The sequence below is a fragment of the Mastomys coucha genome, unplaced genomic scaffold (genome assembly GCF_008632895.1).
Source record: "Mastomys coucha isolate ucsf_1 unplaced genomic scaffold, UCSF_Mcou_1 pScaffold22, whole genome shotgun sequence".
Lineage (NCBI taxonomy): Eukaryota > Metazoa > Chordata > Mammalia > Rodentia > Muridae > Mastomys > Mastomys coucha.
This window is the reverse complement of record NW_022196905.1, coordinates 39,363,709-39,385,175: the sequence shown is the minus strand read 5'-3', so window position 1 is coordinate 39,385,175 and position 21,467 is coordinate 39,363,709. Positions and strand designations below refer to the sequence as shown.

The window sequence follows — 21,467 nt, the reverse complement described above, 5'->3', positions numbered from 1 at the left end:
TCTAAAACTCAAGATCTATTTCTATCTATCTATCTATCTATCTATCTATCTATCTATCTATCTACATCTCTATGTATCCATCTATGTATCATCCATCCATCCATCCATCTATCTATCTATCTATCTATCTATCTATCTATCTATCTATCTATCTATCTATCTATCTATCTCTGTGTATGTATGTATCTATATCTATCTGTCTAGGTATGTATGTATATCATCTATTATCTATTCATATCTCTGTATATCTATCTATCTATCTATCTATCTATCTATCTATCATCTATCTATATCTGTGGGAATGTTCTTTAGTATAGGGGAAGATTTAGGGGTGACCCCTCTGCTGAAAGGCCAGGAGGGGGCACCTTCTGATGATCTCCCTGCAGCTGAAGACATATCCGCTCCATGAACCCAAGATGTTTTTGGAGGAAATTCAAGGCTCTTGAGAGCTGTGTGTGCAAGGACGAAGGAAACAAATCTCATGCACCTGGGTGTGGGAAAAAATATTTACTGTAAGATATGAAGAAGTGGGCATGCTTCTGCCATGAGAAAATACTAAGAAACTGTGCTACATGATTGTTGTTAGATTCTATTTTTAACCTCATTGTGCTTTACTATAAAAGATTTCTTACATTAAAGACTTTTTGCCATTTGCCAGTAGAACGGTGGTCCTCTCGTTCTCATTCAGTCGCCCTCTCTACTTCAGCCTCACTCTTGTTGGCTGGTTCCGACATATATCTGTGTATGTATGTATTTATAACTATCATCAATCTTTCATCTATCTATATCTCTCTGTGTGTCTATCTGTGTGTCTATCTGTGTATCTATCTATCTATCTATCTATCTATCTATTTCTGTGTGTATGTATGTACTTATATCTATCAATTTCATTGGTGACTTCATACATGCATATAATGTTATTTTGCTCATATTCTTCACCCATTTCCCATTCTTAGTCTCTTCCCACTTCCTCTGGATCCCTTATTTCTAGCAAGTCCCTCTGTCTCTATAATCTGTAGACTCCAGGAATGAAAAGTTTCTGTAGAGGCTTTTAGAATTATGACTTTCACTGTCTTGCCAAATGTAGGGTCCTGTGAGACTGGCAAAAGCCACTCTGTGAAAACCTTGGGGAGCAAAACTGGGTAAAGGCAGCACAGTAAACTCGCCAGTGTCGTCACTGATTTCTGGAAGGGCTTCTCAAGTTTCATTGTTGGTCAGTGGGAAGCTTGAGATTCTTTCATGGAGACATGTGAGCATGTTATAGGAATGACACGTTTCCCACTTGTGAGGGGACTCACTACAATGGCCTCCCCAGAAGGGGAATAAAGAGCAATATTTCTGAAGCTTGTTGGGGGCTCTACCAGGTACAAAGGGATTTAGTGTATGACTTAGCATCTCTGATGCTCCAGCAACCCTGTGGGCTAGGCCATTGTTTTTCTTATGGCAAAGCAATGTGGACACCGGGCTGGAATATAGGTCTTTGAAATACTGCAGCTTATTTTTACCTGGAAATAGAAAATGTTTATCTGCCAATAAATGAGACAGTACATACAAAAGCCCTAGAAGACTGCTTAGCATATTAATGCATGGCACATAATGTTAGCTGACATTCTTATCTTAACACTCAGAATGTTTTTAGAGAATAGGGTATACTTAATGCCTTGGAGTCATAGATCTGAATTAAATGATGAACTTATATCAAATTTCGATGTTTTGAGGTTTTCAGAAGGATTCTATGGGTTTATACCCTCATGCCATGCTGACTGAAGTGGTGGTCAAGAGGAACTCTTAATTATCGAAGAGTAGGTTCAGTGTTGCTCTCTTTAGGCAGGTCTCTGACGGAGATTCTCGTGCTTTCTCTTTACAGCCAGCCATAGGATTGTTGTGTGTACGGGAAAGTGAACTTGCACACACAGATTGTGTGAAACAGTGCCTGGCCTGTGGAGGGCACTACACAAATGTGCCTTTCTCTCCCCCTCAGTCTTCTCAACAATTCTACCTTGTAGCTCCGGACAGCAGAATATTCTGCCAGCCACATCCTGCTGCCTACTGGCATAGGTCTGCAGGTCTTATCTGTTACAAGTGAAAACTGTTGTGTATAAGGTGCCGCGTGGGCTGGAAATGCACAAAGCAGCTCCACATAGCATCTCTGCAGGTTACATACAACAGCGACAGATTAGTCGCTGGTCTTAGTCAGTGGTGATTTTTACCCATCAAGGGATCTTTGGAAATGTTTAAAGTGTTCCCCCCAACTTTTCCTTCTTCCTGGCTTCAGAGATTGAATTTAAGTCCTTGGGCATGTTAGGCAAATACTCCATCACTGGGTTATATATCCCCACCACTCTTTTTATTTTGAAACAGGGTCTCATTAAGTTTCCTAATCTGGCCTTGAATTCAGTCTGTTGTCCAGGCCTGGAGCTTGTGAGATCCTCTTGCCTTAGCCTCAGGAGTAGCTGGGATTCCAGGCTTGTACTACCAGGCCTGGCTAAAGATATTTTCGATCTCTGTGACAGCGGGCAGGGGCTTGCTACTGACTTCTAGGGTTCGAGCCCAGGGATGTTGTGAAGACTATAAACATACAAGCAGTCTCAGTTTGATTTATCTGACGCTAACTGTCAGCAGTGCATTTGTTAAATACCTTGCTCATGAGCAGAAGTAATTCACTTACAAGTGGTGGGTAACACCAGGCTCTGCTGGGGATGGCTGGCATCACTTGGTGGGTCTCATGCAGCCAGGGACCCATAGCTTAGTAGGCACACAGTTTAGGACAGGCCTAAAACTTAACGTCGTTAAATTTGTGCTCCTACCAGACCAAAGGCTGTTGTGCTATATACTAATACTATTTTAAATATAGTAGTAACTCCTCATCATATTCTTTGTTTTAAAGGAGGTAATTCCAGAAACGAAAAGGTTTAAACAACAGAGCACTACAAATTTTGTGTCACTGTTTTGGAAGATTTTTCACCTTTAAATGTATCCCCATTTAGACAGTTGTCTTCCTTTTGGAACAAATGCGACAGACTTCTAAGATGCTCAGTGAATTTTAATAACCAGTATTGATAAGACTAATACTGATAGCTGAGCACTACTCGATGTACCTTTTACACTCTTTTTCTCCAATTCTAGGCACAGTCTATGATTCACATTTTATTTGCCAGGAAACTGAGGCACAGCACAAAACAACCGAAGTTGCTTAGGCCATGCAGCTCTTAGACAATGGGGCCAGGCAAAGTTCATCTCTTATCTGGGAGTTAAAAATACTGTGATCAGTTTGTATCTGTAATTACTTTCTCTAACTAGAGCCCAGCGGCGTCTGCTCTAATAAACCCTTGCTTCTGACTAGGCCGGTAGGGCTCCAGAAAGCTCGCTGCCTGAGGGCGGAACTTTGCAATGGTCTGCACCCTAGGTAGGGTTCACAGCCTTGCATGGAGCTCGTTGCGCGCTTACTGGGCAAGGAGAGGAGGCGGGGCGGGTGGACAAGGCACAGTTTAGAGCACGCGCCCAGGTTGCTACACTCCTATTGGCTCCGGGGCGGTGAAGGTGGGGCTATAGGCGGGGCGCAGTAGAGAGCGCGCGTCTCTGCCGCTTAGCTTCTAAAGGTTCACTGAAGGAAGGCGTGGTTTACTGTAAGTTAGCCTTAGGGCGGGGAGGGTAGGCGGGGCACAGTTGAGAGCACGCGCTCTGGATTTCGCGCTTCTATTGGCTAAAGTAGGAGGCGTGGCTCTGCAATGTCTCCGTCTCCACCTCGGGGCGGAGCTTTGGGGGCGGGGCAAGGCAGGGGCGGGTGTTCTGGGCAACCTTTCTGAGTTCCGCACAGGGAAGCGGCGAGCACCGGAGTGCTTTTGGGCTTGGCGTTTAGTACCGCGGGAGTCTATCAGAAGCAGGATGGCGGCTTCAGGCGAGGCGCGCCGGGTGCTGGTGTACGGCGGCAGGGGCGCTCTGGGCTCGCGCTGCGTACAGGCCTTCCGGGCCCGCAACTGGGTAACACTGCGAGACGGCCGCTGCAAGCGGCAGACTCTAGGAGTCGCGGGGAGATTGGGGACTGTGGGCTATGTGCACGCGTGACTAGGCTGCATGCGCGCACACAAGTCCGCTCCGGGCCACAGGTGCCTGGCCTTTGCCCTGCAGAGAGCGTGGGGTGTAGGTGCTCTTTAGGCCTCCTCCAGGCCCAGAAAGTCCAGCGTGACTTGGGAAGGAAGAGGAGCGGTGTGAGCGACCTGGGAGGGGAAAGGCAGAAAGAAGACTCTGGAATTGGGCTGCCCTAAGTTACTAGTCTAGTGACCTTGAGTTGATTCCCTAATGCCCGCTAGTCTCAGTTCCCTTGTAAAATAAAATGACAATAACGTTCCTGATTGTTCTTGGGCCAATCGTGAAGAATAAATGAGATAATAGGTAAATGCCGTTTAAGTGCTAGCTGTTACTGATACTGCAGCCTGTGTTGCAGGCAGTATTATTAGCCTTGTTGGAACTCGAAAGCTCAGCCCCGCAGCTGCTGACATCTTTGCTTAGTAAAGGATATTTCATCGACTTTGTCGAGTCAGGTGTCCGCTCCCAGAGGGTGGCAAGTGAGGGCAGAGCCGATCGTGGCCCCAGCCTCTTAGCAGGGATCAGAATGGCTCGGCATTGGACACTTCTAGAGTAAGCCTTGGAGTTTGGAGCACCTTCCTGAGAGTTTAGTTAGCTGAAGCAGCAGCCTGGGCAAAGGATCTCCTGGGACTGCAGAGAGGGACACAGGATTTTGTTCTGACTTAAGTGTGGTACAAGGATAATACCACTATCTATTTAGATCCTTGGAAGACTGGGGTGTCTTCCACAATCTTCGAAGATGGAGAGCGTGGAGACTGAGGCAGCACTGTAGGTGCTGCGGGGTGTGTCTGCCTCCATTGGGCTCTGTATTCCTACATATCCGCTCTCCCTGACTCTAACTTCATTGATCCTCTTGTGCTGGCTGGCTTTTATTGTGACATTGACAATCTAGAGTCACCCTGAAAGAGGGACCCTCAGCTGATGAATTGCACAAGTCGATTTGCCCGAGTCCGTGTCCGTGAGAGCTTGTCTTGATGGATGGTTGATATGGGAGGACATAGCTCATTATAGGTGGCACTATGGCTAAGGCAGGTTACATGAGGAAGCAGCTGAGCATGAGCCAGGGAGCCAGCCAATAAACGTTGTTCCTCCTTGGCCTCTGTAGAGTCTGATCTGCTGATTTACCTGAGATTCTGTTCCCTTTCCCTCCTGGCACCCTAGGGAGAGCTGGGTGGAGCCGGCTTTGTATTATTCCCCCACGGTTTGTGGTATACAAGTAATGAGTGCTGAGTGAGGCTGTAATTGCTCCTAAAGGAAGACCCTGACAACTGGGTCTTCAATCTGAAGGACCTGGAGGTTTCTGAAGTAAAACTCCTCCATGGAGGAGTGAGCATTCTCCGTGTCATTTTGTTCTTACTGACCCTGTTAATCAGTCACCCGCTTTCTATGGTGGAGAAGATCGCCACTTTATGGCAGAGCCCGTCTTAATATCTGAAGGCTCATCTGCCTCTGCTGAAAGGGGGGGGGGGGGTTGTTCCATAGGACGGCTGTCATCTCTCCGAACCCAAGAGTTATGAATTGCAAAGAGTTTTACCTTTTGAAATTGTTTTATAACATGAAAAGTGTAACAATGCATGGCACATATGGTTTCCATTTCAGCATCTGTCATTTTCAGGGTGGCCCATCCCTGCCCCTTCAACTCCATGTTGTTTGTAGCTGTCTCCCATGCTAGCAGGTTTAAGTATTGGTGGCAGAGATCAGGTGTCTCTAGATACATGTAAGGTTTGGCCTTCAGAGTCCAGCAGGGAAGGGGAAGGAAGGTTGTTGAGAGCACCCTGGACTGGGATGCCATGCGGTAGACAGTGGACCAACTGCAGTCAGTGGTCCCTGAAGGATGTCTGGGAGGTCATTTGTTATTACTTTTCTTTAGTGGGTTTGTGTTTACATGGTAAATAGCCAAAGATCTGAAGTGTTTCTAAATCCTGAGCTTTTAAAGGGCTGTATGATGCCCCAGATGGGAAGTTTCATGCCATGAAACTTGTTGCATGTTCAAGATTATTAAAAGTACTATGTAAAATTACTTTTAGATTGAGTATACAGAGTATATTAAACATGTGAATTTTGTGTTTAGACTTTAGTCCCATCCCCAAGATAAGTATATGCAAATATTTCAGAATCCCAAATTGCAAACTGGAAACATTTCTGGTCCAGAGTATTTCAATTTAAGTCTCTTCACTAAATTTTCTTTGCTCCCATTTCTGGAGGTTGCTCTTTAGAGAAGTCACAGCCTACCAACCCTTGACCAAAGCTGTTTTCCTTGCTCCAGTGGGTTGCCAGCATCGATGTGGTGGAGAATGAAGAGGCCAGTGCCAGTGTGGTTGTTAAGATGACAGATTCATTCACAGAGCAGGCTGACCAGGTAATTCTAAAAGATCTCTCACTGTGACAGGAGAGGCCCAGGGAAGGTTCCGCTGTGTTCTTTGTCTGCCAATTTCTCTAGGGGAAAACTTAGAAAACATGAAAAACAAAAGGTAAATTCTAGCATCTATTTCTGACTGGCTTATTTGGGCAGGTTTCCTTGTCTGTACTGTGTATGTCCTGTGTTACTGCTTTTGTGTATCTTATGTTTTATATTTGAGTGTTACTGCTTTTGTGTGTCTTATGTTTTATATTTGAGTGTTACTGCTTTTGTGTGTCTTATGTTTTATGTTTGATAGTTAGTTTTTTAAAAAATGTACCCTTTAGTTTAAATACCTTATCTCACTTAAACACTGATGTATAATATTTTATTTTGTTGGTTGGTTGTGGCTTACTTAGTTTCTCCTTATTGTATGCTTCAGGTTTTCTTATTTAAATTAATTTACTTTTACTATCTAATATGAGAATAGTGTAGTCAAATATCTTTGTATATCTGATGTATTTTGAAAAGTGAAGTTAAGCTAGTTCAAAGCATAAATACTAACAACTTATTATTTCCAGTTATGAAATTATGGGCAGATTGTAAAACAGGAAAAACAATAAAACTCTAGGAACATGTAAGTAAATGGTAATATCACCTTTTCCCCCAAGATATGGCTACTCCTTAGAAGCAATGGCATTGCTCATTTCACGGATATCTTACTATGAGTATCCTAGATGTTCTTTTTTTTGTTTGTTTTGTTTTTTGTTTTTTGTTTTTTTTGTTTTTTGAGACAGGGTTTCTCTGTATATAGCCCTGGCTGTCCTGGAACTCACTCTGTAGACCAGGCTGGCCTCAAACTCAGAAATCCACCTGCCTCTGCCTCCCAAGTGCTGGGATTAAAGGCGTGCGCCACCACTGCCCGGCCTAGATGTTCTTAAGCAGTTCTGCTTCTGGAGCAGCCCTCTGACCCACTGCCTGGAGGACTCAGGCCCATGTTCCCACCCTCATTCCCAAGGAGTCCCTACCCCCTTCTCTGCCTGTTTTCAGGATTCCTGGGCTGGGCGGCAAGCGGGCCATTTCATAGTGGGGTCACTTGGTTTCAGCCAGTAAGTGACAGTCTGAAAAGCTAGTTAGTGCTACAGCTAGTGCAGCAGTTTCCTGACACAAACTTAGTCTGTAAGTGGGTCTGCTCTGTTGTGCTTTCTCTGGTGGTCTCAGCACTGGCTATATGTTCCATGTTCCTTGACTGTTTTAAATCCCAAATGTGGGAAAGAGTTTGCCTAAGGTCACACAGGTAGGAGAGTGGCATAGCTTATGTCTGAGCCTGGGCAGTGGACTTCATGGTTGTGCCCTTCCGTAGTGAGCTATACTGCCTCAAAACAAAATAACGTCGTGTGGATAAAGTAATGAAAGGTAAAACCCAGAGGAAGAGCAAGGCTTGGTCTTGGAAAGCCATAGTTCTTCCAGGTGAGGGTTCTGTTTTCAGAGTCTCTTCAGTTCTTGTTGAGTGTAAGTTCTGACAGTGTGGGCTTATCTATTTATTATCATTATTATTGTTATTATCAGAGACGGGGAAGGAGGGGAGGTGAATGAATGAATGAGAACGTTATTGTGGGCGCTCATGCCGTAATGGATGTATGGAGACCTGAGGGCAACTTTTGGGTGTCAGTTCTTGCCTTCCACCACTGGATCCAGGGGCCTAACTCAGCTAACATGTCTGTGCAGGAAGCATGTTTATTTGCTGAGCCATCTTGCTAGCCACCATATAGGTTTTTGAATGTCAAAGTTGTCCCCACCTAAGACTTGACTATATAGAATGTATCAGCAGGGCAAAATGCCTTATTATAATCTATAGCTTTTCAAATCTCTACCTCCTTCCATTCTATTGTGAATTTCTGAGCCAACTACATGATACTTGGTTTTGAATTTTGAGGTACCAGAAGAAGAAATTTAATCCTAGCATGTGTGAAAGTGGTCTCCTGGTCAAGACATTCAGTGAGGGGCAAGAGATCTAGAAGTGAGAAGAGAATTAAATTTCTAGAAGACTCGAGGGCAGAGAGCAAAATTTAAGAGGCAGGGATTTGGAATTGCCTTACCTTATTGTAAGAATGAAGAAAGGTGTTAAAAAGGCAGAGTTCACAGTTGATGTGCTTCTTGAAGAGTAGGTAGGATGGCAAGGATATTGGGCCCATCCATATGGGGAGAGTAGATTCAACTTCTGGCAGTCAGGGTCCAGGTTCTGGCCAGAGAGACTTGGCTTCTGAAAGAAGGGAGGAGCCTTTAAGATTGTTCAGGGGCATAGGAGGAAGGTCAACAAATAATATGCCCAATTAGGTAAAAGGCACAGGGTTCTAGAATCTGTCTAAAAGGAAAGCATTAGGTGTGGTGTGCAGGAAAAGCTTGTTTTTCATTGGCTGAGCATTCCTTTTGAAGAAACAGTTTGAGTCTTCCGAAAAGAAGTAATGGTTCCATGGAGATGCCACTGGAAAGACATTGGATCTTGACATTGGATCTTGGTCTGAGTTTTCAAAAGATGGCACATTCTGAACACCTCAGAGGCATTACCTTGGACATTCCAGCAGATAAGAGCCACAGTGGCTGGCCAACATGGCCTGTCTGCCACACTCCCTTTTAATAAATGATAATGAGAGTGTGTGGTATATTCTCAGGGCTTTAAGATTTCAAACATAGAGACCATTGAAATGAACTCTGTGTACTTAGCACATACTAGCATTTTGCGATTGACTGTTTTTTTTCCCTTCTTTTGTTGCTTAGTGATATTTCTTTGTTAAAGTGGTTTTTGTTTGTGGTGGGGTAGGATGAGTGAAATGAACCTTCTCAGATCATGAGTTTCTGATTCCTGAAGAAAATCTGGCTTTAAAGGCACATACCAGAACTTCACCTGTTTGTCACAAGGCCCTAGTGATGTTCTTAAAAACCCTTTCCCTCCCTTTCTTTATTATTTGATTTCAGGAAGTGCTTATGTTCCTGCATTTTAGAATGGTCATGTAGAGGCACTGCTTTACTGAAAGCCATATTGAAAGGTGGTTGGCTTTCCTATCCAAAATGCATGGAACTTCTTCTATCTAATATTCCAGGCCAATTGCTAGGCTTGTGAACTGGCTTAAAAAGAAGGGACAGATAAAGCAAACTCACCTTCCAGTTTATACATATTTTTGCCTCTTTTGTTTAAGGTCACCGCTGAAGTTGGAAAGCTCCTAGGTGACCAGAAGGTGGATGCAATTCTCTGTGTGGCTGGAGGATGGGCTGGAGGCAATGCCAAATCTAAGTGTGAGTCCTTCTCCGAGTTAATTATTGCTCTGCTCCTTGTCTAGCTGACATGGCTCTGGTATAGATGAGGAGGCAGGCCAGCTGCCTCTCTGTTTGTCTCTTGGGATCCTTGCCATAGCTGCATCGCTTTGCTTGGTTTGTGGCAACAGCAGTGGGTGATTTGTAGAGACTGAGTGCTCATAGTTCTATAGGCTGAGAAGTCCAGAACCAAAGGCTGGTGTCTAGTGGGCATTTTCTTTCAGCATTATCCCATGGTGGAAGGTGGGAGGTCAAGAGAGCGTGAGAGCTAGGGTGTGGGGAGGCTGGCGGTGTGACAGTGTCACCACCTGCTCCTTTCCAGTCTGTGGCAGGGCCAGAAGGCCAGCACAGCTGTGAAGTGGTTGCTGTTTCAATGCTCTTTTAGAGACTCCTACAGGCTCTCATTAACTTTATCCATGAAAATGTAACTCTGTAAAAACTGTTTTTTTACGGCTGTACGGCCCTTGTTTCATGGATTTTTATCATTGTTAAAAGCCAGAATAGGGATATGCGTTCCTATTATTAATCTAAGCGTCCTTATAAAGTAAAGCCATTTTTGAAGCCAGGACCGGCTGGTGAGTCTGTTGACCCCAGATTTATTTGCTAAAGTCTATTGGCTGAAAATTTGGCAGTTAGTGGGTGAGGAAGCCGAGCCTTGGGAGATGGCACAGCCTGTGTTTGAATCTGCAACTCTGACCATTGAGCCCTGTGCTATTTTTATTAGACCCTGTGGCAGACCAGCAGGGTCTGGAGGGCTCCCTACAGTGCAGGCAGTGTGAGTTGAGCTTGCCTTCTGGGTTCTTCTCTGGAGATGATGAGCTCATATTGTTTTTGTCCCATTCCCCAGCTCTCTTTAAAAACTGTGACCTGATGTGGAAACAGAGTATGTGGACATCCACTATCTCCAGTCACTTGGCCACAAAGCACCTGAAGGAAGGAGGCCTCTTGACCCTGGCAGGGGCCAAAGCTGCTTTGGATGGGACTCCTGGTAAGCCTTCATTTTCCATGTGTTCAGTGTGAGTGATTCTCCTGCGCAGCAACTGGATACATCCTGGGTTGAGGAGGTACAAATCCCTTTGTGCCTCCAGAACTTTCCCATTGAGTGGATTTAGTGCCTTTTATGCCAGAATCTTCTTATGAGGAACACTCTCAATCTTGTCAGGGAAATAATCTTGGTAGGTAGAATCTTGACCCCGATTCTCTGGTCAAATTTCTGCCACAGTTTCTTTAATTGTAAAACAGTGACCATATTACCTAATTTAGGAGCAACCACAGAGTTGTTGATACATAAATGGTGTCTACCACATTGTAGGTCTTATATTCACGTGAAATATCAAGTATTCATATACATACTTTCTACTTCACACATAGATTTATTGAATACTGGTATTGGCATCATTATTACCTTTTCAGTTCCTTGGTTAGGAAATTTAGAAAGCTAAATGAATTGTCCATAATTATTTAATTAATGTGTAGTGAGTATACTTTGAAGCAAACCCTTGGTTGTTTCTGCTATGTGCCACCATAAAGACCTTTTCTTTTGCATTTCTTTTTTTTTTTTTAAAGATTTATTTATTTATTATATGTAAGTACACTGTAGCTGTCTTCAGACACACCAGAAGAGGGTGTCAGATCTCATTATTGGTGGTTGTGAGCCACCATGTGGTTGCTGGGATTTGAACTCATGACCTTCCGAAGAGCAGTCGGTGCTCTTCCCCACTGAGACATCTCACCAGCCCTCTTTTGCATTTCTTACTCCCTATATTTGTTTGTGGGGGCTGTCATGTCTTGGCTTGATCAAACAACAAACACTTCTCCTAACAGTTCTAGAGGTGAGGTATTCAAGACCAGGGTGTTGGTAGGTTGGTTCTGAGACCTTGCTCCTCACTCATTGGCTTGTAGATGGCTGCCTTCTTGCATCCTAGATGGTCATTGCCCTGTGTGTGGTGGTCCCTAGAGACACCTTGGTCATTCTAGAGGAGGGTTGCATCCTAACAATCTCACTTTAACTTAATTACCATTTTAAAGACTTTGTCTGTAAATACAGTAACTTTCTGAATTTAGGAGGGTTAGGACAACACACAAATTTGGGGGATGGGTGCATTTTATACATTCATTTACGGCCAAGGCTAAGTCCCTCTAGGACTTAAGTAGGTGACACAGAGGGGTGGGAAGCAAGTCTCATATGTACTACCTATAGATGTATTCCTTTTTAAAATGTATTCCTTTTTAAATCTAAGCGGTAGAGCTCTTGGGGAACCTTCTCAGTTTTAAATTTAACTCTCTGAACCATGAGTCTCTTGCTAATTACTAATTTCTTGCTGCTCATTGCGTTTCGCAGAGCACAAGGGCTAACAGGTCCATGCCTATTGCAGTAATTAAAGCTGTGTAAATGTTAGGTGTCTGTCTGCTTGAGAGCTGCTTTTTATTAAAGGAGACATAGGGCAGAGGCACTAGAAAGTAAACAGAGAAATGAGTAATAGGTTGACATTTCAAAAATAAAACTCTAGGATTGAAAGACTAATTTTTCTAAAGGACAAAGCAGGTTCCCATTTCCTTTGGTTTATAAGTGCAGATAGTTCGATGTGATGGTTCGTTTTAATGGATCCTTCGGCTCTGCAGCCATTCTGTGCGGTGGTTGGAAGCCACTCTTAAGGGAATGTATGATCATGTTATAATTTGGAAGAAAGTGTTCATAGTAGTTGTATGTACTTTTTAAAAATAATTTATAGAAGACCTCATATCTGTGTTGTCCTGTTGAATTATGTCTTGGGTTCTTGGTTGCTCATTTCTTTTCTCTCAGAGCTTCCCAGCTTTTACAGTGTTGGAGTGGAGAGGTAGAGAGTTCCCTGTACTTTGCTGAGTTCATTGTATATTTAAACCATTGGCTCCCTGCCCACTGATTAGACAGAGAAAGGAGAATGGTGAAATCCTTCTCTAAGTAACTTCTTGAGACCTTGACCCTCTTTGGCAATCTGTTGTCACGGAAGCTGGTCAGTGATTGGTTCCTGGACTGGGCTGTGAATTCCACCTCCCTGGACTTAGGATGTCCCTTGAGCTATTACACTTGCAGAGCGTCTGTGACTTCAGTTAGAGTCTCAGTGAGTTATGGGAGGAGAGGAAGCTTAAGGGCACCTGTGTACTTGTGTCAAGTTGTGCTCAAATGGGACACCCTGAATACGCGTAGCTTTTTATGCACATTACACCTTGGTACATTTTATTTTAAAGTATAAGATTTTAGGCATTCCATGTGTAATGTTTTTTTGACTTACCAGAAAGAAGTACCTGGAAAATATGAAAATGACTGTCTCTTGATTACAGTTGAGGAAAACCTTAGTGATTCTGGGTAGCTGGGTGTGAGCTGGTAGATGGCAGATTGATCTGGTTCATAGATTAACTGCTGACAGTGTGTTGAGGGCCTGCAGCAAGGAGCAGGGAGAGGGAGCGGGGAGCAGGGAACCTGTGTTGCTAAATTACTTTCTTCTTTCTTTCTTTCTTTCTTTTTTTTTTTCCGAGACAGGGTTTCTCTGTATAGCCTCGGCTGTCCTGGAACTTACTCTGTAGGCCAGGCTGGCCTTGAACTCAGAAATCCGCCTGCCTCTGCCTCCCAAGTGCTGGGATTAAAGGCGTGCACCACCACTGCCCGGCCCTAAATTACTTTCTAAGCAAATACCCTGGATGAGTCAAGGGGAGAAATAGGGGAAAAGGAGAGAGTAGAGAAGGTTCTGTTCCTGGAAATGTTCTGTGGAGAAGCTGATATGACCAAGGGATGAGTAGAACTTAAGGGAGAAAGTGGATGACAATGTATTATTTCTATTAGTGTAACTTCATTAGTCTTTTTTAACCAGTACATACAGGAAATTTCACATGGTGCTGAAAGATAGACATTGAACAGGGAGGTGGTGCCTGCTCAAGTGCCTGATCCCTACAGCATTCCTGAGGTACAGTTAGTCACAGACTTCAGGCATCCGGAAGCACTCTATATGCGCGATTGTGTACATCCAAGCACACTCTCTTTCTACTCACACATTTTTATATTAGAAACGTTTTTTTTTTTTTTTTTGTGGAGTGGAGTTTATCCTACATATGTTGTAATGGGCTTGAACTCACACTTCAGTTGCTGGAAGGGAAGGTGTGTGCCACCATGACCATCATGTTCATATGAGGAAAAGTGTATTGAGGACTGGGGAGATGGGCTCTGTGGGAAAAGGCATTTGCCACTAAACCTGATGACCTCTGATGACCTGAATTTGATCCTTAGGACCCACGTGGTAGATAGAAGAAAAGAAACAACTTCCACAAGCTTTTCCTCTGATTTCCATACGTGTGCTATGATGTGTGGACATGTGAACAGTCACACACACACACACACACACTAAATAAATAAATAAATATATATGTATATATATATATACATATATATGTATATATATATAAACAAACCTTTCAAAGAAAGAAAGAATGAATGAAATTTAAAATATATATATTTTAAAAATTTAAAAAATATATTTCTGAGGCTGGACATGGTGGCTCATGCCAATAATTCATAGGCAGAGGTAGGGTTGCTGCAAGTTTGAGGCGAAGTGTATTCTACATAGCTGATTCTTTTCTAGCCAAGACCACATGATGTGAACCTGTCTCAAAAAAAGAAACAGAGGCTGGAGAGACGGTTCAGTGGTTAAGAGCACAGGAAACTCTTGCAGAGACCTGAGTTGGGTTCCAGGCACTTACATCAGGCAGCTCAGAGCTCCCTGTAACTCCAGCTCTAGGGGAACCGATGCCTCTGGCTTCCAGAGCTCCTTGTACTCATGTGTAGAGGTGGCTGGTGGCAGGGAGGGCTGTTGATTCTCCTTGAATCACAGTGCTGAAGAACCAGTGTGGGTCCTTAGCCATGACCTTCAACTTGGACCCTAGGTTTTTACGCTTGGAGTCAGAAATGCCTTGCGTTTCTTCATGTGCCTAGCACTGAACCGGGGGATTCATGGTCGGAGGAGGCTCAGTGGCCTATGAAGGTTAAGCAGGGGTTTGGTGCCTGGAAACAAGCAATCCCATCAAGCACTAGACTCGATAGGCAGCAGAATGATGGTGATGAGCATGAAGATCATAGAGAAATAATACCACGGTCTGAGCTGTACTAAGGCCGCTGTGTCGGAATACACAGTCTACTGCTCTGCATGTTGGATAAGGAAGGGAATGCCCCCAATGGACAGTAGATGCCTGCTCCACAGTGGGAATAACTGTGCTAGTGAGGAAGCCATGAGTAGTGATGAGTAGGAGGGAGAGTGTGGGAGAACACCTTCCTCTAAGCTCCTGGGCAGGCAGCTCGTGGAGCCGCCCAGTGCAAAGCTGAGCCCTCAGCAGCTCAGCAGTCCCTCGCACCCCCTGTTCCCCCTGTGGCCTCCCTGGCTTCTTCCTGGCTGATGTCTTCTTTGGTCCTCAGTGCAGGCTTGTTGATGGTTACAGCTGAGTTATGACTTTCATGTACACATAGACAACCAAGGCTAGACTCTGTGACCATGACTGTCATCAGGAAAGCAGATGTGAGAGCCCCACTTTTGAAGTGCTCCACCCTAGGATCCTTTGTACTCCTCCATGCCACCTAAAGAAGGGGAACGGCTAGTGGCACTGTGCCCCTTAAAAACCTGGATTTCTGGAAACTGGCCAGAGGCCACACCCCTGCCGACCTGTCCCATCACCTTCTGTTTGATGTCATTCTGGCAGGGCCAGCGAGGGTTCCATGCTAGAGGGCATAGCTGCGACTAAAGTGTTAAGGGAACAGAGAGGTTGAGGAGATACAGCATCCAGCATTGACGTAACCAGCTGTTTTCTGCACCTTCCCAGGGATGATCGGCTATGGCATGGCCAAGGGCGCGGTCCATCAGCTCTGCCAGAGCCTGGCGGGGAAGAACAGCGGCATGCCGCCCGGCTCTGCCGCCATTGCTGTGCTCCCGTAAGTGCTTGGGACGGGGGTCCCATTGTGTACACCTCGTTCACTGCTGAGTGCTGATGATTTGAGAGTCTCTTTCTGTCAGGGCTTCGAGTGCGTGTCACCAAAGACCCTTCAGCTCCTGTCTGGGTGTATTCCTGCTACTGTACAAAATACCCTAGGCTGGGCATTTTAGAAACCACAGCATTGTACTGATCACGGTTATATAGGCTGGAGAGTCCAAGCAGAGGATACCAGCAGGGTTGGTGTCTGGTGAGAGCCTGTTTCTAGATGATACCTTCTCTGCTGGCATATGGTAGAAGGTCAAAGGGGCTCCCTCAGGCCCTTCTGAGAGTGCCCCATCCATTGATGGGGCCACACCCTGACCTAATTATCTCTTAAAGGCCCTACGCTTGTTACCCTGCAGGCTCAGTTTCAAGGTGAGAGTCTGGCCTGGGAGGCACATTCGGACCACAGCAGTATCTCAGAATTTCAACTATCTGTCTTGAGGACAGATAGTTTTTTTTTTTTAATCTTTTTTTAAATTTTGTGCCTTCTTTTCAATCCCACTCTTACTTTTAAAGTCTCTACGCACTTTATTTTACTTTATATAGTTCTCTTTTCACATTGCCATAAAGTCAGTGCATGTATAGATCCAGGCATGGGCAGCAGGGTGGGGAAGTTATGTAGGAGATTGTGGGAATGTGCAGGAACATTTCTAACTGACCAGGAAGCAAATCCCTAGTCAGCTGTCTCGGCTGAGGCTGCTGCCTTGGACGGGGCGTGTTCTTTCTCGGTGGGAGAGTTCTAGTGCTAACTGGCTTGCGTTCTGTCCTGTAAAGGGCTCCCGGGGCAGCACTGGGACTGGCTAGCTTTCCAGTTCTTCACTAGTGAGGTATTTATGACTGAGCTGTCCTATGGTTGTTCTGACTGATGTCCGAATGTTTTGTGCCAGTTCTGTATTCTCTTCCTGACTATCATAAGTTTCCTGGAAGGCATCCATATACTTAAAAAATAACATTTTACAGTTTTGATGTTTTGAGGAATATTATTTCCCATAAATCCTTAGAAATGAGTCTGCTGCCACTCAGAGAGTATACGAGGACTTAATGAGGCACTTGCCTTTGATAAGGCTGTGTTTGACATAAAGGTAAAATGTGACTCTCCCTGTTTTGTTTCTGTCTGCCCCAAGTGTGAGTCACCAAGAGCCTTATTGGATTCCCCTCAACTGTGATTTTTGTTAATGTGGACAGCTTGCAGGTCCCTGATTATCTTGTCTGATCTCTTCATGTAAATGTCACTCTCAGTGCCAGAGGCTCCCTGTGGTGGTGCTGTGTTTGTCTTTTCATGGTCAAGAACCAGACTCCTGTTATTACGAAGGCGATGCACAAATGACACACTTATCTCTCCATTGCAGCGTTACCCTGGATACTCCAATGAACAGGAAATCAATGCCCGAGGCAGACTTCAGCTCCTGGACACCCTTAGAGTTCCTGGTGGAGTGAGTATCTCAGGAAAGGCGGTGACCAAGCAGGCTCTGTTCCCTGCCCTCTGGGAACTCTCAGTGTTCCTGGGTGGGGTTCTGGGGCTCTGAGGGCCTGAGGCAGCTGGTCTAGAAGAACAGTTATATGAAGGGGTTAATAGTGCTCATATGAGTCCTGACTCCATTTCTTATCCCCGTTCAACCAAAGTGTGCATGTCTGTAAGCTGTCCTAGCACACAGATTGCTGGCCTGTGTAATGAGGGTCCACGATGAGACGGAAACAGGATCGTGTGTGTTACATACTTGGCAGTGTGTCTGACCCAAGTGTTCGTCAGCCCCATCTCCTCCTTGTAAATTGGTAAGATATCCAGGCGCACCTCGGAGGCAGGAAGACAGGAGGAAGTCACAGTCACATGTCTCAAAGGATGCTGAGTCACAGGTGTATGTCTTCATTTCCAAAATCCTAGTCAGCTGTTAGTGACCATGGAGACAGCTTGAAAGCTCAGTGGAGAAGGACCTGGTCGTCACTTTCTGGTGTCGCTTTGATCTCAGTTCTTTAAAGCCTGCTTTAATAAGTCTGGGTTCACTGGGCACGTACCACAGCCAGGTGCTGCCTGGACATGAGATGGCTAGGTCACCGTCCCTACAGGAGATGACCTTCCCCATGGTGACAGTGTCATAGCTGCTTTGATGTCTGTACTGGATGCTTGCAGTTCAGACCTGCTGTTAGAAGTCATTTAAAGTAGATAGAGAGAACTTCTGTTTAATCACATAGTGCTAGTTATATACTAAGCACTATTCTAAACCCTTTCTATTATTGTGTGAGAGTGTGTGTGTGTGTGTGTGTGTGTGTGTGTGTACATGCATTGGGAGTCAGAGGTGATCGACACTGGGTGTCCAGCCATTTTTCACTTTTTAAAAGATGTATTTTATTTTTAATTAATGTGTGCGCTTGTGTCTGATTGTGGATATGTGCCCATGAGCGCAGGTATTGGAAGAGGTCTCTGGGGCTGGACTTAGGGGAGAGATGGTCCCTGGAGCTCGAGTTACAGGGGGTTACGAGCTGCCTGATGTGCATGCTGGGAGTTGAACTTGGCTCCTCTACAAGAGCAGTATACACTCTTACCCACTGAGCCACCTCTGCAGTCCTTCCACCTCAGTGTATGAAAGTCCCTCACTGAACTGGAAGCTCACTGTCTTGGCTCTACTGGCTGGAACACACACCAGAGAGCTTTACATCTTCACCTCCCCAGCATAGATCAGGATTAAAGGCATGCGCAGCTGTGCCTGACTTATTTTTTCAATGCACTTTCTGGAGATCTAAATTAGATCCTTTCATGGCAAGTACTATACTGACTGAACTGACCACCCCCCACCCCCCAACCCACCCAGCCCACACTTCCTATTACTTTATTTAATGCTCATAGAAGATTCTTTTTATTTAAGACTTGAGTAACCTGCTCAAAGAATAGCAAGCCCAGGCTCCTACTTAGTATGGCTGCAGGACCCTGGGCCTGCTAACCACATGGTGAGCTGGGAGTCATGCTTTAACATGTGATTGAAAAGAGAAGTTGAGAAGACACCATGTTTTGCTTTGTGGTTGCTTTTCCATTTCTCTTTAAAGGCCAGTGTTCCCACAATACTTGAGTGACATATTAACCTAGAATCTAGACTCTGGACCCAGCACTGAGGCTCCTGGGCCTGAGTACCCAGTCATAGACAAGGGGTATCAGGCACCCTTTGCTCTAGTAATCAGTTTACCCACTTGAATCTATGAACTTTGTCTGAAATACTTGTGAGCACAATACCTTCTGTATGTGGGAAGCATGCCTTCGCTCTCATCTACTCCACACTGATGGAAAAGCAAAGGCAAGACAGACAGACATGTGTGATGAAAACAGAAACCATTAAATCCCCAGATGTCACTTTTGTTTTTCCCAGAGACACTCAGCTCAGCTCTAGCCCCAGAGATGGGACCACGATCTGTGACAATATTTCAGGATGTTTTATTAGTGCTTTGGGTTTTGAGTCCATGCACTTTATTGGCTTTTACAGTATTCAGAGAAGACACCCGAGTGTCTGGCAGTTGACTATGAAACCTAGTCCTCAAGGTTACACACTGGGACCACAGTGTCCCAAGAGCCAAGTGCTTCCCAGTTAGAGGTCTAAGATCCTGACAGTGGATCCTCACCTCAGGTGGATGGCACTCCAATGGAAATGCCTCACTGTTAGAAATTGTCGTCTATTCTTTCATTGCTTTTCCACACAAATTTTGAGCTTTTTTTCTCCTTTTTTAAAAAAAGCGTTATAAACAGGGTCTCCCTTGTGGCCCAGGTGGGCTTAGCTGCCCCCTCCACAAACAGCTGGTTGTTTTAAGCCCAGTACACTTCACTATAACAGCCTGCGTTTTCCAGCTTGTTTTGGGCACCCAAGACATATTAGCTAAAATTGAGGGACAAGTTTGTTTCTTTTTAAACCTGAGAAGGAACAGAGCATAAGCGGGCTTTCTTCTCTGTGTGTTCTCATGGCCACTTCAACCAACTTCACATCATATGGCTGGATATGCTCAGTGCTAAGTAGGTGGAGACTACCCCGCACCCCCAACTCCCCACCAGTCGCCATTCCCTAAAGACAGTACAGTTTTAACTGCTGTTTATTACAAAGCAAGCGTGTCATGTGAGTTACTGTCAGTCGTCTGGAGGTGACTTGGGGAGCATCTGGGAGAATATGTGGGCTATATGCAGATGGCATACCCTCTTATCAGACTGACCTCCTAGGATGACAGAGCCCTTAGCAGTCTGGAAACCAACCCCTTGTAGGGACACCTGTCTGGTGCATATATCTGTCTCTTACAGTTAGCCATCTAAAATTGTCTTGTTAGTTAAAATCATACTATTGTGCTGTGAAGCATTTTTGACCATGTAGAAAAGGGCAAAAGTGAAAGCTAAGATTACATTAATTCTGAGCCAGGTACTGAGCTCTTTGGGGACCTGTGTATATGTCTCTGATGCCTAGTGGCTTTCTCACAGTCCCTTCTAGAAACCACCCTTCACACCCAAGGCTACCAGTATGAATATTAGCATGTGCCCAGAGAATGCTTTAAGAATGTAAAATATCTCCTGTTATTCTAGAACCTTCCATGACTGGATCACTGGGAACAAACGGCCAAACTCAGGAAGCCTAATCCAGGTGGTGACCACAGATGGGAAGACAGAACTCACTCCAGCGTATTTCTAAGCAGCATCTCAGTGCCTGGGCGAGCCCTCTGGAAACAGCACTAACCTGCCTGTGTCGCCGCATCTGGCTCCGTGCTTTCTGTATTCCTGTTTGTGGTACTAGATAACGGGTCTTGTTTGTCTCTTACATAGCATTCCTTTGTTGTCCTGGGATGGTGAAGGCTGTTTATCAGAATGAGCAGAAGCCTGTAGGTAGCACCATCAATGCTGAGGGCCCAGGGATGTGTGTGGGCAGGCCTGCATCACAGCATCCTAGACTTCTATGGAGACCTGCTTGATAGTCTTTTCATTTTTTTTTTTTTTTTTTTTTTTTTTTTGGCATTTGGGCACTTTGAAATCCAATTTGTTTTTAAATTCCATGTTGGTGCCATAGTTTTTACAGCCTGAAAATTAACTGCCATGAGAATTCTTTGGTGATGTAAGCAAGCAAAACCCAATGGACTCTGTTGTGATATCCTTATATGTTCCAGCCTACACTAAGTGTTTGTGAGAACCATTTGTGAGTGCTTGGAGTGTTCTTCCTAATAAACACACTTCACGTCCTGTGTTGTCTTTTTCACTCAAGTTCTGGCTCACACACAGGGGTCATGGGAGAAGGGAAGTATGAGGTCTAGGGGTCTTTTCTCCTGCTGTTGTAAAAGAGGGTAGAGTCCATCTGAGATGAGCATATTTCACATGGCAACACAGGCTCCAGCCTGTCATGTACATGTGACTAGAGGGTGGGATGGCTTCTTGAGGTCAGAAGCAGCTCTCCATGTGACTGATTGAGACCCTTCTGGTTAAGGACTTGGGATTGTAATCCAGTCTGGTCAATTTACAGATGGGGAAACTGGGGCCCAGAAAGATGCTTAGCATCATCATTGCCACTAGGACTTGTGTGAGCCCAGAATCCCATCCCCTGGGTCACAAATTATAAAGCCTTTAGTTTGCTTTCTCGTTTCATGGAACGAAACATCACTGCCATTGTAAGGCAAGGGCTTCAGCATTTACGATATGACTCTGGTGTCTAGCTACCACCTCTAGTTCCAAAGTATTGTCATCGGCAAAATCAGATCCATGGCCCTTACCAAGTTCTCAGTGCCTTAC

General features: G+C 44.9%; 1 protein-coding gene across 1 annotated transcript; it reads left to right on the top strand.

Moving 5' to 3' along the window:
- Positions 1-3,769: 3,769 nt before the first annotated feature.
- Qdpr (quinoid dihydropteridine reductase) lies at positions 3,770-20,929 on the top strand. The gene is made up of 7 exons (XM_031342172.1): positions 3,770-3,981; positions 6,353-6,445; positions 9,622-9,718; positions 10,584-10,724; positions 15,578-15,686; positions 17,080-17,163; positions 20,277-20,929. The coding sequence occupies exons 1-7, from the start codon at positions 3,886-3,888 to the stop codon at positions 20,380-20,382; spliced, it is 726 nt and encodes a 241-aa protein (XP_031198032.1). The 5' UTR covers positions 3,770-3,885; the 3' UTR covers positions 20,383-20,929.
- The last annotated feature ends 538 nt before the right edge of the window (positions 20,930-21,467 follow it).

Coding starts and splice junctions, on each gene's coding strand:
- Qdpr (XM_031342172.1), top strand. CDS start 3,886: ATGGCGGCTTCAGGCGAGGCGCGCCGGGTGCTGGTGTACGGCGGCAGG. Junction 15,687..17,079: donor GCCGCCATTGCTGTGCTCCC/GTAAGTGCTTGG, acceptor TCTCCATTGCAG/CGTTACCCTGGATACTCCAA. Junction 17,164..20,276: donor CCCTTAGAGTTCCTGGTGGA/GTGAGTATCTCA, acceptor CTGTTATTCTAG/AACCTTCCATGACTGGATCA.